Source organism: Lynx canadensis, chromosome E2 (assembly GCF_007474595.2).
Source record: "Lynx canadensis isolate LIC74 chromosome E2, mLynCan4.pri.v2, whole genome shotgun sequence".
Taxonomy (NCBI): domain Eukaryota; kingdom Metazoa; phylum Chordata; class Mammalia; order Carnivora; family Felidae; genus Lynx; species Lynx canadensis.
The window spans coordinates 16,688,748-16,700,808 of record NC_044317.1 but is presented as its reverse complement, the minus strand read 5'-3'; the positions used below and the strand labels follow the sequence as shown (position 1 = coordinate 16,700,808).

At 55.7% G+C, this 12,061-nt stretch overlaps 1 protein-coding gene across 1 annotated transcript in view; it reads left to right on the top strand.

The window, feature by feature from the left end:
* Positions 1-11,810, top strand: part of WWP2 (WW domain containing E3 ubiquitin protein ligase 2) — a 150,142-nt gene extending 138,332 nt beyond the window's left edge. Inside the window, exons 12-24 of the mRNA XM_030299840.2 lie at positions 1,139-1,220; positions 1,765-1,893; positions 2,271-2,346; positions 2,652-2,723; positions 2,946-3,034; positions 4,876-5,035; positions 6,286-6,419; positions 6,746-6,886; positions 7,481-7,601; positions 7,948-8,052; positions 8,975-9,071; positions 9,262-9,334; positions 9,823-11,810. Coding sequence (XP_030155700.1) covers positions 1,139-1,220; positions 1,765-1,893; positions 2,271-2,346; positions 2,652-2,723; positions 2,946-3,034; positions 4,876-5,035; positions 6,286-6,419; positions 6,746-6,886; positions 7,481-7,601; positions 7,948-8,052; positions 8,975-9,071; positions 9,262-9,334; positions 9,823-9,922 — 1,379 coding nt within the window. The 3' untranslated portion in view covers positions 9,923-11,810. The remainder of the gene's footprint in view (positions 1-1,138; positions 1,221-1,764; positions 1,894-2,270; positions 2,347-2,651; positions 2,724-2,945; positions 3,035-4,875; positions 5,036-6,285; positions 6,420-6,745; positions 6,887-7,480; positions 7,602-7,947; positions 8,053-8,974; positions 9,072-9,261; positions 9,335-9,822) is intronic.
* The last annotated feature ends 251 nt before the right edge of the window (positions 11,811-12,061 follow it).

Sequence of the window (12,061 nt, the reverse complement as noted above, 5' to 3'; positions counted from 1 at the left end):
GGCACCTAGGTTGATACTGAGAACACTGCAGCCTGATGCTTGAGGGGAGAGGTGTGAGTTCCTCAGTTCTAGGCCTTTCTTAGCTTTTGGTTTGCCTGTACCTTCTGGAACTGGTTCTTTTTATTTTTTTAATTTCACCCTGTCATTGTAAAAGAGGGAGGGTCATTAGCATCTGTTATTTGGGGGACAGAAGCAGAATTGAAGGCTCACGAACTTCATGGGAAAGGTGACCTCTCTTGGGTTCGAAGCCTTGCCCCTCATCTCCCTTGTCATCCACTTGGAGCTGACGGAGTGCCTCTTTCACTGCCTCTCACAGCCTGGAATCAGTAGCTAGTGTGGGTCTGCCTGGATCCCTCCCATGAGCACCCGAGCCGTCATCAGTGCCCCAGGAGAGGGCGAGATAGGAAAGATTGTCCAGAGGCCAGAGACCATGTGTCTGAGCACCCCCAAACACTGGCCTGGCTCGAAGCACACACTAAGGTGTAAGAACAAGGTGGGCATTGTAAGTGCCCGCAGCCCCAGGCATTTATTGCACATGTGCAACACGACATTTTGCTGGGCTGTGAGAGTTTTAGAACAAAGCTTTGCCTTCACGCAGGGGGAAAGAGAGAAGGCAGACGGGAGTAGGCCCTGTGGTACCGAGTACTGATCAAGAAGGTACGAAGGAAAATGCAGCCACCCCACAATGACCCTGCCTGGATGGAGCAGTTGCAGGACCAGAGACCGGCCCGTGAGGGACTGGGGACGGGACCAGGGTTGAAGGGAGGCTGGCGGTGCCTCCACTTTGCGCACAGCTGGATGCAATTATGCCTCTGGTTTCAGCTGGGGCTGCTCCCCCTCCGTGTTGCCACACCGCCCCCTTTCCTCCAACAAATCGACCAACCAAAGACAGTGCTGGATCTTGAGTTGGAAATGTGTTTGACCCTCCCCCACTCCCCAGTAGGGAAAGATTCTCTTTGTCCTTTTTACTAGTGACAGATGTGAGTGAGCCAGGCTTTCATCGGTTAAACTTCTCTAACAGGTCTGGAACAGGGGCAGAAATTGAGACCGCTGGCACTCAGGACGTGGGAGCCAGAGGGGAGTGGAACTCAAGGTCTTGCAAGCTGATTGTCGTCTTTTCTTTATTCTCCCATGGCAGAGAAGAGACAGGACAACGGACGGGTGTATTACGTGAACCATAACACACGCACCACGCAGTGGGAGGACCCTCGGACCCAGGGGTAAGGACATGGGCCAGGTCGGCCAGGTGTAGCTCCAGCGTTGGCCAAGTGCCTCGGAATGCATGGTCCTCCGTGGCCAGTGTTCAGGGATATCTTCAGCCAAACACGAATGCCCCAAGACCCTTACCATGTGGTGTCGACCAAATGAGACTTGAAAGTGGCTCCTTGAATTGGCTTTCTCGATGGATAGAGAGTGGTGTCTGGGCCAGTTGTGCATATTGCCGATAGCGTGATCTCGAATGGCTCGAGGGAACCCCTCTAGAAGCTAGTCTGATGGGGCCTGTGGTGTCTCAGGATCACTGGCTCAGGCCATGGCCATCCACCCAGAGCTGGTTCTTTGGCCTTGGGACAGTACGTGACCTCTCTTTGCTACAGAACCGTCCTCACGACTTGGGTGGTACCAGGTGTGTTTCCTCCAGACGCGTCCTCAAGGGCTGTGCAGGGCCTGGGTGAAAGCGGAGAGAAAGCAGCACTCTGGGAACCCCATCCTCCTAGGCCCAGAAGGAGACACCACCCCTTACCTCCTCTCTTCCCGTGCTTCCAGGATGATCCAGGAACCAGCTCTGCCCCCAGGGTGGGAGATGAAGTACACCAGTGAAGGGGTACGCTATTTTGTGGACCACAATACACGCACCACCACCTTTAAGGATCCTCGCCCAGGGTTTGAGTCTGGGTAAGGACTTTCCACAGGCAGTGTTGGTATCTGTTCACACCGTCCGGGTTCATCCTCGTCTCGATCCTCTTACTGCCCTCTGGTGGCCAGTTTTAATGTCACATTAATGGGGTCGGGGTTGGGGGGGTGGGAGGGTGGGAAGGGGCTATCCTGTTTATTCCGAATAACACTAGTGGTCTTTCTGTAAAAGCAAGAAGTCTGGCCTTATTTCTGGTTTTTCTTTTTACTCCTCAAATGTGTCTACAGGAGACCTAATGACGGTCACTTCTTTTCCTTTCTTGTCTCTAACATAGCATCAGCTTTCCTCAGGGCTAACAAAATACATTGCTAATTTTTGAGAAATCACATGGGTTCTAGAACATCTTTGCTCTTCCCAGGGCGAAGCAGGGTTCCCCTGGTGCCTACGACCGAAGTTTTCGGTGGAAGTATCACCAGTTCCGGTTCCTCTGCCACGTGAGTTCTGGACCTCCCACAGAGATTGGGTGATTGAGTTCACTTAGCATGATTTCCCAGCCTAGCAGAGGTAGTGAAACGCGTGCGTCTTAGGGAGGGTCGCCAGTCACTTGTCTTACCCCAAGCGACTGTCTGACATCATCTCCAGGAAACCAGCTCCCATTCCTACGGTACCAGGCTCTCCGCCACTGGTCCAGGGAGACGGGGAAGCCTGTTTGTACAGACGAGAGACTTGACCGGATGGTTATGACTGAGGTCCTGACTCGGGGTTTGTTTTCTTTCTTTGTTTCTTTCTTTCTTTTCAGTCGAATGCCCTCCCCAGCCATGTGAAGATCAGCGTTTCCAGGCAGACGCTTTTTGAGGATTCTTTCCAGCAGGTTAGAGAATAATCATGGTGCCTGAGACCAACGAACAGGAGGCCCCCTCTCACCACCCTGTCTCCTGTCACGTGGCCTGTTGAATCCATGTGGTAGCGTTTCCAAGGTGTGGGCCTTGGTGACAAGTCTCTGCTGAACAGCAGGCCTTAGAATTCCCTGCCCCGCCCCAGCCTGCCACGGAGGCAGGCGTGGCACTCTGGCCACGATGCTCTGTCTCCCCAGATCATGAACATGAAGCCGTATGACCTGCGCCGCCGGCTCTACATCATCATGCGCGGCGAGGAGGGCCTGGACTACGGAGGCATTGCCAGGTAAGCTCATCACCTCTGGAAGGCTGTGCGGCACCCCGTTGCCCCAGAAATGCCTCCAGCCAGAACGCTGCCTCCCCCTTGCTCACATTGGCTCCCCAAACTCCTGCACCTTCAGGAGTAGGCATGGGTGTGGCTGGTCCACATGGGCGCAGGAGCAGGGTCCCAGGGTCCCCTTTGGGGCTGGGAATTGACCCTTTAGTTATTGGCCTGTGGGGAGGCTGGGAGCTCCCAAGGGAAGAGCTGAGGACAGTGGCTCATGATTTCTGTACTTGAACCATTCGGCAGTGGCCAAATAGTGATGTCCTGTGGTTTCAATTAAAATCGGCCCCGGGCTTCTCTTCTTGGGCAGCTGGGGCAGGTCAAATCTGGTGTGTCCCTGTGTGCCTGACATATATAAGCTCTGTCCCAACCCGGAGGGCCTTGATCAGGGCTCAGCTACACATCATGTGCAGAGGGTCAAAAATTAAAATGGCTGATGTGCCCATAAGAAGAGCCTAAAGCATTGGCCTGCCCTCACCCAGTCTGCCTGCAAAAGTTAACAGACTCTCTGACAAAACGTTGCCTTGGATAATGGGGCTGAAGGTCCCCTGGCAGGGAGAAGGAGCATCCTGGCCTACGGTGACCGCTCAGCTCGCTGACCTCTCACGGTGTGGGGACGTCTTCTCTCTTGGTGTTGGGTTCACTTGCTTCTGGTCCTCTGTTTGCCGGTGGTGCTGCCCTCTGTGTTGGCCCCTGTGAATCAATTGCTCTTTGTTCTGTGGTGACCATGGTGACCTTCTCTCCAGGCTCTGCTTGGTGGTGTGGCTCCCACCCCGTGTGTGTCTGTCTCTCTGTGTCCTGCCAGTGGTTTTACCCTATGGTAGGTTACGTCATGCTGTTCTACCACAGGGTAGAACCACGGACGGGATACCGAGGCACCCTCTGCATCGAAGGAACTCCTCGTCTGCCCGGCCACAAGCAGCCGGGGACTGGCCCCCTTGGGATGTCCCCCTGCTGGTTGAGCTCAAGCCTGAAAGGACCCTGAATTCTGGCTTGCGGCTTGTATCTAGGCCACAAAGAGATGCCAAGTCATGGGTGTTGGTTCAGAAAAATGCGTGGAAGTGTGGGAAAGGGTATGGTGATGGGTCTGGGTGAGGGGAGGGGAAAGAGCAAGGGAAGCGAGATACCTGTTGTATAGCTGCTGGGAATGAGGTTTATAATCTAGAGGCAGCATGGATTACAGAGTTTTCATGCATCAGGGCTTAGGAACATATTGCTGTGTATTCATATTATGCTGCCAACTCAGGGTAAAAACAGGCTAGCTATTTCTTACAGCACCTGTGCAAGATTTAGAAAAAGATGCCCTTTCTCAAGACACTTCCATGTTAGAAAATGGTCATGATATCTTCGTTTTATTGGGAAAAATACCAGCTTGACTGCTACATGCAGAAAAATTATCGTAATAAATGTGCAAACCTATGCTATTTTAACATAGTGCCTTTGTACAGTGCACAGCCTGCACAGCTGTGCATGGTGGCCTCAGGGTACAAAGAGCTCCTTTGCCATCAGATATACTGGATATCGGATGTAAAGTCCTGGAATGCATCACCTCGGAGCCCAGAGACATGCACGCAGCCTTTCCTGAGCACTGTCCACAAGTGCAATTGTTGTCCTGGTTCACCCTTGCTCACTGACCAGCTGTTAATACAGATTATACCAGGTGTTAATCCCAGTGGGGCTCGGCGACCAGGGACGCGTGTCTCCAAACTAGCCAAGACAAGACGACAGAGGAGGGTCACATCTCTGGTGCAGGTTGCAGGAAGGGATCCATTACCCTTGTTTTTCTCTGTCTTCTCTCACAGGGAGTGGTTTTTCCTCCTGTCTCATGAGGTGCTCAACCCCATGTATTGTTTATTTGAATACGCCGGGAAGAACAATTACTGCCTGCAGATCAACCCTGCCTCCTCCATCAACCCCGACCACCTCACCTATTTCCGCTTTATTGGCAGATTCATCGCTATGGTAAGATGCATTGCTGTGAGATCTCTAGAGAGGGCGGCTGCCGGGGAGCCAGGCATGCCAACAGCCGCCTGCAGTGGGTGCCCCATCTCTGAGCCCCACGTGCCTCCTCACACAGCTCCTAACAAGACATGCAAAAAGCTTGCATTCTGGAGGTAGTTCAGAGCTCTGTCAGCGGTGCCCCAGGGGCTATGAGAGGGTTTTCATTTTTGATTTGTGTAGGACTGGTCAAGCGATCGCTCACTTGACATTCAGTGTGCACCCCGCTGAGGGTGTTGGCATGACACAAGCTGCCCACCTGCTGCCTGTCTCACGGGGGGAGAGGAGATGTCGGGGAGGTGCGTACCACAGTCTGTCACGAGCCTCGGGGGGAGTGTTTGGGAGTATCTGACTGAGACGCTCACTTCTGGAAGGGGATTTGGAATCAACACTAGCTTAGAACAGAGTCCTAGTAGACTATTGGTCAGGATGTAGGAGGCATCGTCAGGGAGTGGGTGAACAGTAGGAAAAAGGGAGTCATGGTACCCGTATTTATCTAGAAATAGGAACACGGTGTGAATAGAGAAGGGAGTCATGTCATGTGTATCCTGTCGAGTGTCTCGTGAGGGCAGAGAACCGGGATTGAGAAGGGGGAGCCTATGAGAGTCATACAGTCCTTCTGCCATTTTTGGTAGTTGGAGATGTTTCATCGCTCACTTTCCTTTGCTTCTTCCTGACTTCCTGAATGCTCTGCCTGCGGGAACCCCAGAGCCCATGACTAAATATGTCCCTTCCCCTTGTCTGGAAGTTCTTGGCTAAGGTGCTGGGCTCAGGAAGTGGGCACATTCTTCCCAGGTCTAGAGACCCGCCTGGCCCCGCAGCCGACAGGACAGACCAGTAAAACCCTAGACTATTACTCACCACTGGCCCGCCAGCTCTTGCCATTGACAGCGTCTGCATTATTTTTGGCTGCCTCTGTGGCCCAGCTCTGAGCGTCAGTGAGTCAGGGCCGCCGCCTGGGGCTGTGCTGGGAGTGCGGGCAGATCTCTGCTAGAACAGGGAGCTGGCGGGTGAGCGTGCTGGGCAGGCAGTGGGCTCCTAAGCAGGCTGGCTCTGCTTGTCCCTGTGGTCTGCAGGTGTCCCAAGGTCATAGGCGCTCTTGGGGACAGAGGGCAGGTAGCAGTAGTTGGACTTTGGTGAGGAGCATCCGAGAGCCTGACTTGGGCAGGGTCCTCTGAAGACCGAACCCCTTTGGCATGTCTCTTCTTCCTCAGGCTCTGTATCATGGGAAGTTCATTGACACAGGCTTCACCCTCCCTTTCTATAAGCGGATGCTCAACAAGAGACCAACCCTGAAAGACCTGGAATCTATTGACCCTGAATTCTACAACTCTATCGTCTGGATCAAGTGAGTCCTCTCCCTTGCACCGTGCTGGGAGGAGAGGGGTCTCTGGGTAGGGGAGTAGCACGGTTGGCCTGTATGTTCTCCGCCAGAGTGGCCTTGCACTCTTATAGGCTGTGTAAATGCTTGTGGAGATGCACGGCTCCCAGGTTTCCCTGGAGGGCAGCTCTGGAATTCACTCTGTGCCTCAGGGAGAGGTCCCGGGCGCTGTTCTGGACTTCAGCTACCTGTGAGTCCTTGCATCCCACGAACACTAATGTGAGTGACAGAGCAGGATAAGGGAAGACCCTTCTGAGATAGACCTCTTCCCTCTTGGTGTCTCGTGCCCCCAGAGAGAACAACCTGGAAGAGTGTGGTCTAGAGCTGTACTTCATCCAGGACATGGAGATCCTGGGCAAGGTGACAACCCATGAGCTAAAGGAAGGTGGTGAGAGCATCCGAGTGACAGAGGAGAACAAGGAAGAGTACATCATGTGAGTCTCAAGCACTGGGGAGCCAGTGGCGGGGGGAAGGGCAGAGCCCCTTCGTCTCTGGGGCACCCTCCAGCCAGGCGCCCGGGTATTTCACCGGGGATCACAGCCTCCCATTTGGCATTGGCCTGTGATGGCTACCCAGGGCCATCACACGCTGACCAGAGCTGAGGAAACCGGAGCCCAAGGTCAAGTTAGAGCTCCTGTTTGCGCTTTTTTCCCCACATGGTAGCCTTCGAGACTGCAGGGCTTTGAAGAGGCATGAAACTTGGACATCTCCCTCTTCCTTCTCCTAACTGGCAGGATTTCTGTGTCCTGGGTGCCTACCCAAGTCCATCCTCTGACGCGCGTCTGTGCGCGACTTCACCCGTGTGCCTTCTTCAGGTCTCTCGGTCTAGCGTCTTCACCTCCACATGCCTGAAGTTCAGCCAGCGACGGTGGGAGTTAGAGGAGGTGGTGGAATGTCACAGACTCCAGTGTCTCCTGGTTACCGTCAGCTGATCCCTTGCTGCCGTGTGACAACAGCCTCGTGGCAGGCCCCGAGCTGCACCTGAGGAGCGGGTCTCGGCGCCACTGATGGCTGCTCTTCTGTTTCAGGCTCCTAACCGACTGGCGTTTCACCCGGGGCGTGGAAGAGCAGACCAAAGCCTTCCTGGACGGCTTCAATGAGGTGGCCCCCCTGGAGTGGCTGCGCTACTTTGATGAGAAAGAGCTGGAGGTGAGAACTGAGGTTGCCTCCACCCTGTGCCTCTGCCTCTGGGGCCGTCCTGCCCTCTGTTGGCCAACTGCGTCCCCCGGAGGGACTCACCAGTAAAACCTCACACTCCCTCCGGCCCGAGGCTGCGGGGCAGATGGGTGTGATCTGGTTTCTCATACCTGTTCCTCCCCTGGCCCTCGTTTTGAGGGGTTCCACGTTCAGGGCTGTATCGCCCAGATCATTACCACCGCCAGCAGAAACAGGTGAAAACGTTCAGGGTGGTTTCACCTGCTAGTGGTGGGTGAGGCACTGTGCACCTGTGGGGAGGGGGCTGGCGCCGGCCCGCTGACACCTGTCCCCTCTGCAGCTGATGCTGTGTGGCATGCAGGAGATAGACATGAGCGACTGGCAGAAGAACACCATCTACCGGCACTACACCAAGAACAGCAAGCAGATCCAGTGGTTCTGGCAGGTAGGCCCGGGACCCATCCCACCGGAGTCGGGTGCGGGTCTCGGCTGCGGTGTTTCAGCAGTCAGCCACAGGAACGAGACCTGATGAGATCTTAAGCTCGAGGACCCTTGTTGTGTGGTCACCTCCCTCCTCCTTGACGCCCTCCCCAAGGAGAAACCCGACCTGGGGCCGAACAGCGCGGTTGCAGCTGGCTTGTGGCCGGTGCACTTGACAGGACATGGTGGTGGTGAGCCTTGGACCAGCTGAAAACACTGGGGTGCAGGAGCGCCAGCCTGCGGGCAGGAAGGGAAGCTCCCGCAGGGCGCGGCTGCCCTCCAGCCGGGTGGGACGGGACTGCGTGTGCTGGGCTCCAGAGAAACCGAATGAGCTTGGAGTCCTGGATCTGATGAATTGGTTCTTTCCTGGGTGTAGTCTTGTCGTTGTTGTCATGAAGCGTAGCACCCCTGGAGAAAAGGACGTATATGAACATGTCGTCATGACAGTGCAATTCCCATCTCATAAAATTCACCATGTTAAGGTGTACAGTTCACTGGCCTTTCACGGTGTGATGCGATCATTACCACCATCTAATTCCAGAACACTTCATCACCCCCAAGAAGAAACCCCATACCCCTTAAGCAATCACTCCCATCCTTGGTATGTTCTTAAAAGTACAACTTGGATGGGAAAAGAAAATCCAGCTCGAGGTGCCCCTGAGACCGAGACATGTCCCGCGGACTGGTGGGGTTGTCCTACGGACACAGCCCCTCAGAGGCGGCGGTTTGGGTTTCTGAGGTTGGTGGCTGTAACCGCCCCCCCCCCCAACCCCGGGCTTTGTGTTCTCAGCCCCAAAGAGGGGTCCTGGCTGCCTGGAGTCACAGGTTAGGGCGAGGTTCTGGGTCAGGTGGCTTGTCTGGCTCTGCACTGACTGGTGGAGTTCCAGGTGGTGAAGGAGATGGACAATGAGAAGAGGATCCGCCTGCTGCAGTTCGTCACCGGGACTTGCCGCCTGCCTGTTGGAGGATTTGCCGAACTCATTGGTGTGTCTCCCCTTGCCTGCTGGTGCCCTGGGGCTGGTGTGAGGGCAGCTCGAAAGGTGGGCGGGACTTAAAATCTTCTTGGAAGCAAGTCAGTGGGTCTGAGCCCTCCCTCCACTGTGGGTGCAGCCAGGGTCCTGCCGTGGGAGGGGATGGTTCGGTTGTACCTGATGTGGTGTTCTTTGGATAACAGGTAGCAATGGACCGCAGAAGTTTTGCGTCGACAAGGTTGGCAAGGAAACCTGGCTGCCCAGAAGCCACACGTGGTGAGCATTTTGGTGTTAGTGGGCGGTGGCTAGAACCTCACAGACCGGATGAGCTCCTGAGGGCAGTCCAGTGAGTGGGGCTGCTTTGGGACTTGACTCTGGCAACTTCCGTGTGGCTCTGGGGTTCGAGAGGAGGGGCCTCTGATCTTTTGGGAGTTACGGCAGCAGTCCTCATGGCCTTACCGGCTATTAAATGCTCAAACACTTCTCTTCCAGTAGACAGAGAGCTGCCTCCCCATGTGCCCTGCTGCCCAGTTCCCCCTTTCTCCAGTGGCCCTGCCCTGTCGCCTAACCCTCCCATGGTCCGGGGACCAGAAGCATTAAGGCCTCACACAGCGGGGCCCTCAAGGACTCTCTTCTGGCGTCTGGCCACTTGGCGTGTTTGAGCCACAGTCACATGAACTCTTTTGACCGCCCCCTGGCCAGGCTGGAGCAGGGCCATGGAACCCTGACCTCTGTGCTGACTCTTCTGTTCCCTCTTTCAACAGTTTCAACCGTCTGGATCTCCCCCCATACAAGAGCTATGAACAGCTGAAAGAGAAGCTGCTGTATGCCATCGAGGAGACTGAAGGCTTTGGACAGGAGTGACCAAGGCCGCCCCATCCCACGCCCCCCAGCGCACACATAGTCCCGAGTTCTTCCCGCCCAAGAGGCCAGAGGCCACACAGCACTCGGGAGGCCCCCCCAAGCAGTGGCCGTGTGTGGGACCACACTGTCATCAGGCTGGTGGTGGCAGAGTCTGACCTCTGGAGGCCCTGCCTGTCTCCCTCCCTTCCCCCCTACCCACTGGTGGCAGTCTGGAATAAAGCCCCCATGTCACCTTGGCCCCGTCACCCGTTTCAGAGTCTGGAGGCCTGACCCTCTCTGTAAGCTCTCCCTCCTTTTCCCCGAAGACCAGCCGTAGGTATGCATGAGCGTGCAGGGAGGGTGCCTTCTGCTGAAGAGCTATGGCGGAAGCCCTGGGTCTGACGGGCCAGTCAGGCGAGAAGGAGACCGGCCACTCGCTTGGGGTAGCTGTTCTGGGCCGACAAGGCCCAGAGTCTTTGCCAGTAAAAGAGGTTCTGTTTTAAATAGAACTTTCCCAGTGATCTGTGTAAGATGGAGGTCTGAGCGAGAGGAACTCCTCCCACACCCGGAGAGAGCTGGGCCTGCCGCCTCCTCTCCCTGCAGGCTCCCGTCACCGAGGCTGAGCAGCAAGGCCCGCCTCTGCACTCAGTGCTGGCCAGTTTGTTCTTTCCCGCAAACAAAGGGTGGTACCAGCTGCTTGGGTGTCAGTGGGGTGGAAACCACAGACTCCCTCAGACTTTCTTCTCCCTTTGACATCCACTTGAAGCGTTTTGTGTGCAGGATTGCTCTGTGTTTCGATGTTGGTGTGCTGCTGGCGCTTTCTGTCAAGGAGCTGGGATGCCAGGTGTTGCTGGGACCTTGAGGGATCCGGCACCACTGGTCCAGGGATTCCCCAAATGGCTGCTCGTCTTAGGAACCCACTTAGCAGTTCTGTGAGCTCAGGCAGGCCTGACCCGGTGACTCCGCTTCCGCGCGGCCTAGTCCCCAAGCCTTGACAGAGAGGCGGAGGGGGCGGTGTCCTGAGTGTCACCCAACCTTGCCACCTTTGACAGAGAACTCCCTTTGCTAGATGTAGTTGTCCAGGCAGCCCCAAGTGCTGGAGCACGTGGGCGTGGGTGACCCTGTTGTCCCCTGCCAGCCCCTAAGGCTACAGGCTGGTCCATTAGTCTCCCATTGAGAATGCAGTGTGTCCCAGCCACCCTAGAGCGTGTTCATTCTGCCTAGAAGTGAGGCTTTATCTGCACGTGGAAAATGATGCTCTTGGAGGCCAGTGGAAGGGCTTCGAGCTGCTGCACACTGTCTGACTTGGTTTCCGGAGCTCCCGCCGGCCTCTGACGTGCGCATTCTGCCACGTGTGGAGACCCGCAAGGCGTACCTGCTCCTCTGGGATGCTGGTGGTTGTTGTGAGCTCCCTGCTGCGGGCCCCTGGGGCTCTAGCACTGAGCACCAGCTGTAGACTAGCTTGACCTTCCTGGGACCCCAGGCAGATCCACTGATCAGTCACGGGGTCTCCTGGGGACAGCCTCACACCCCCAGGTCCTTTTCCTTCCCCCTGGCCTGCGGGGGGACGGCCCGTGTCCACTATGTTGTGTGTGCTGATCTGAGTGGCTCAGCTCCCTGGAGCTCAACTTTTTTTCTTTCCTTGAGTCATTTGCTGTGCTTCCCCGCAGTGTCCTGCTCTACTGGGGGTTGGGGGTGTAAGCTGCCGTTGGGGGCTTGGAAGGCTGAGGCTCACAGGTGTTCCGAGTGTGTTCATGTGTGTGCGTGCGTGTACATACGTGTATATAACCGAGGTGTTGTGTAGAATGTCCTTCGGTAGCTCTGGGTTGGTCACCAGATTGTTTTGTAATGCCTACCCCCTTGCCTTGGTATTGCCAGTTTCTCGTGCAATAAACAATCAGCAGCTGTAGGTGGTGTTGGCGTGGATGTCTACAGAATCGCTGTCCTCCAGACAAGAGGCCTCTGGGCCCCTTACACCCTCCAGGCCCACATAGGGGTGGAAGTGCCATAACCTTGCTGGTTTTAGGAATGTGCGTGTTATTAACCAAGACTGTCAGACTTCTGATGGGTGGCTGAGTCCCTGTGCAGGGGTCACTGTTATAGCCGTTGGGCACGGTTACTTCACTGCACCCGTTGGACGCCGTCAGCCTCTCCCTGCCA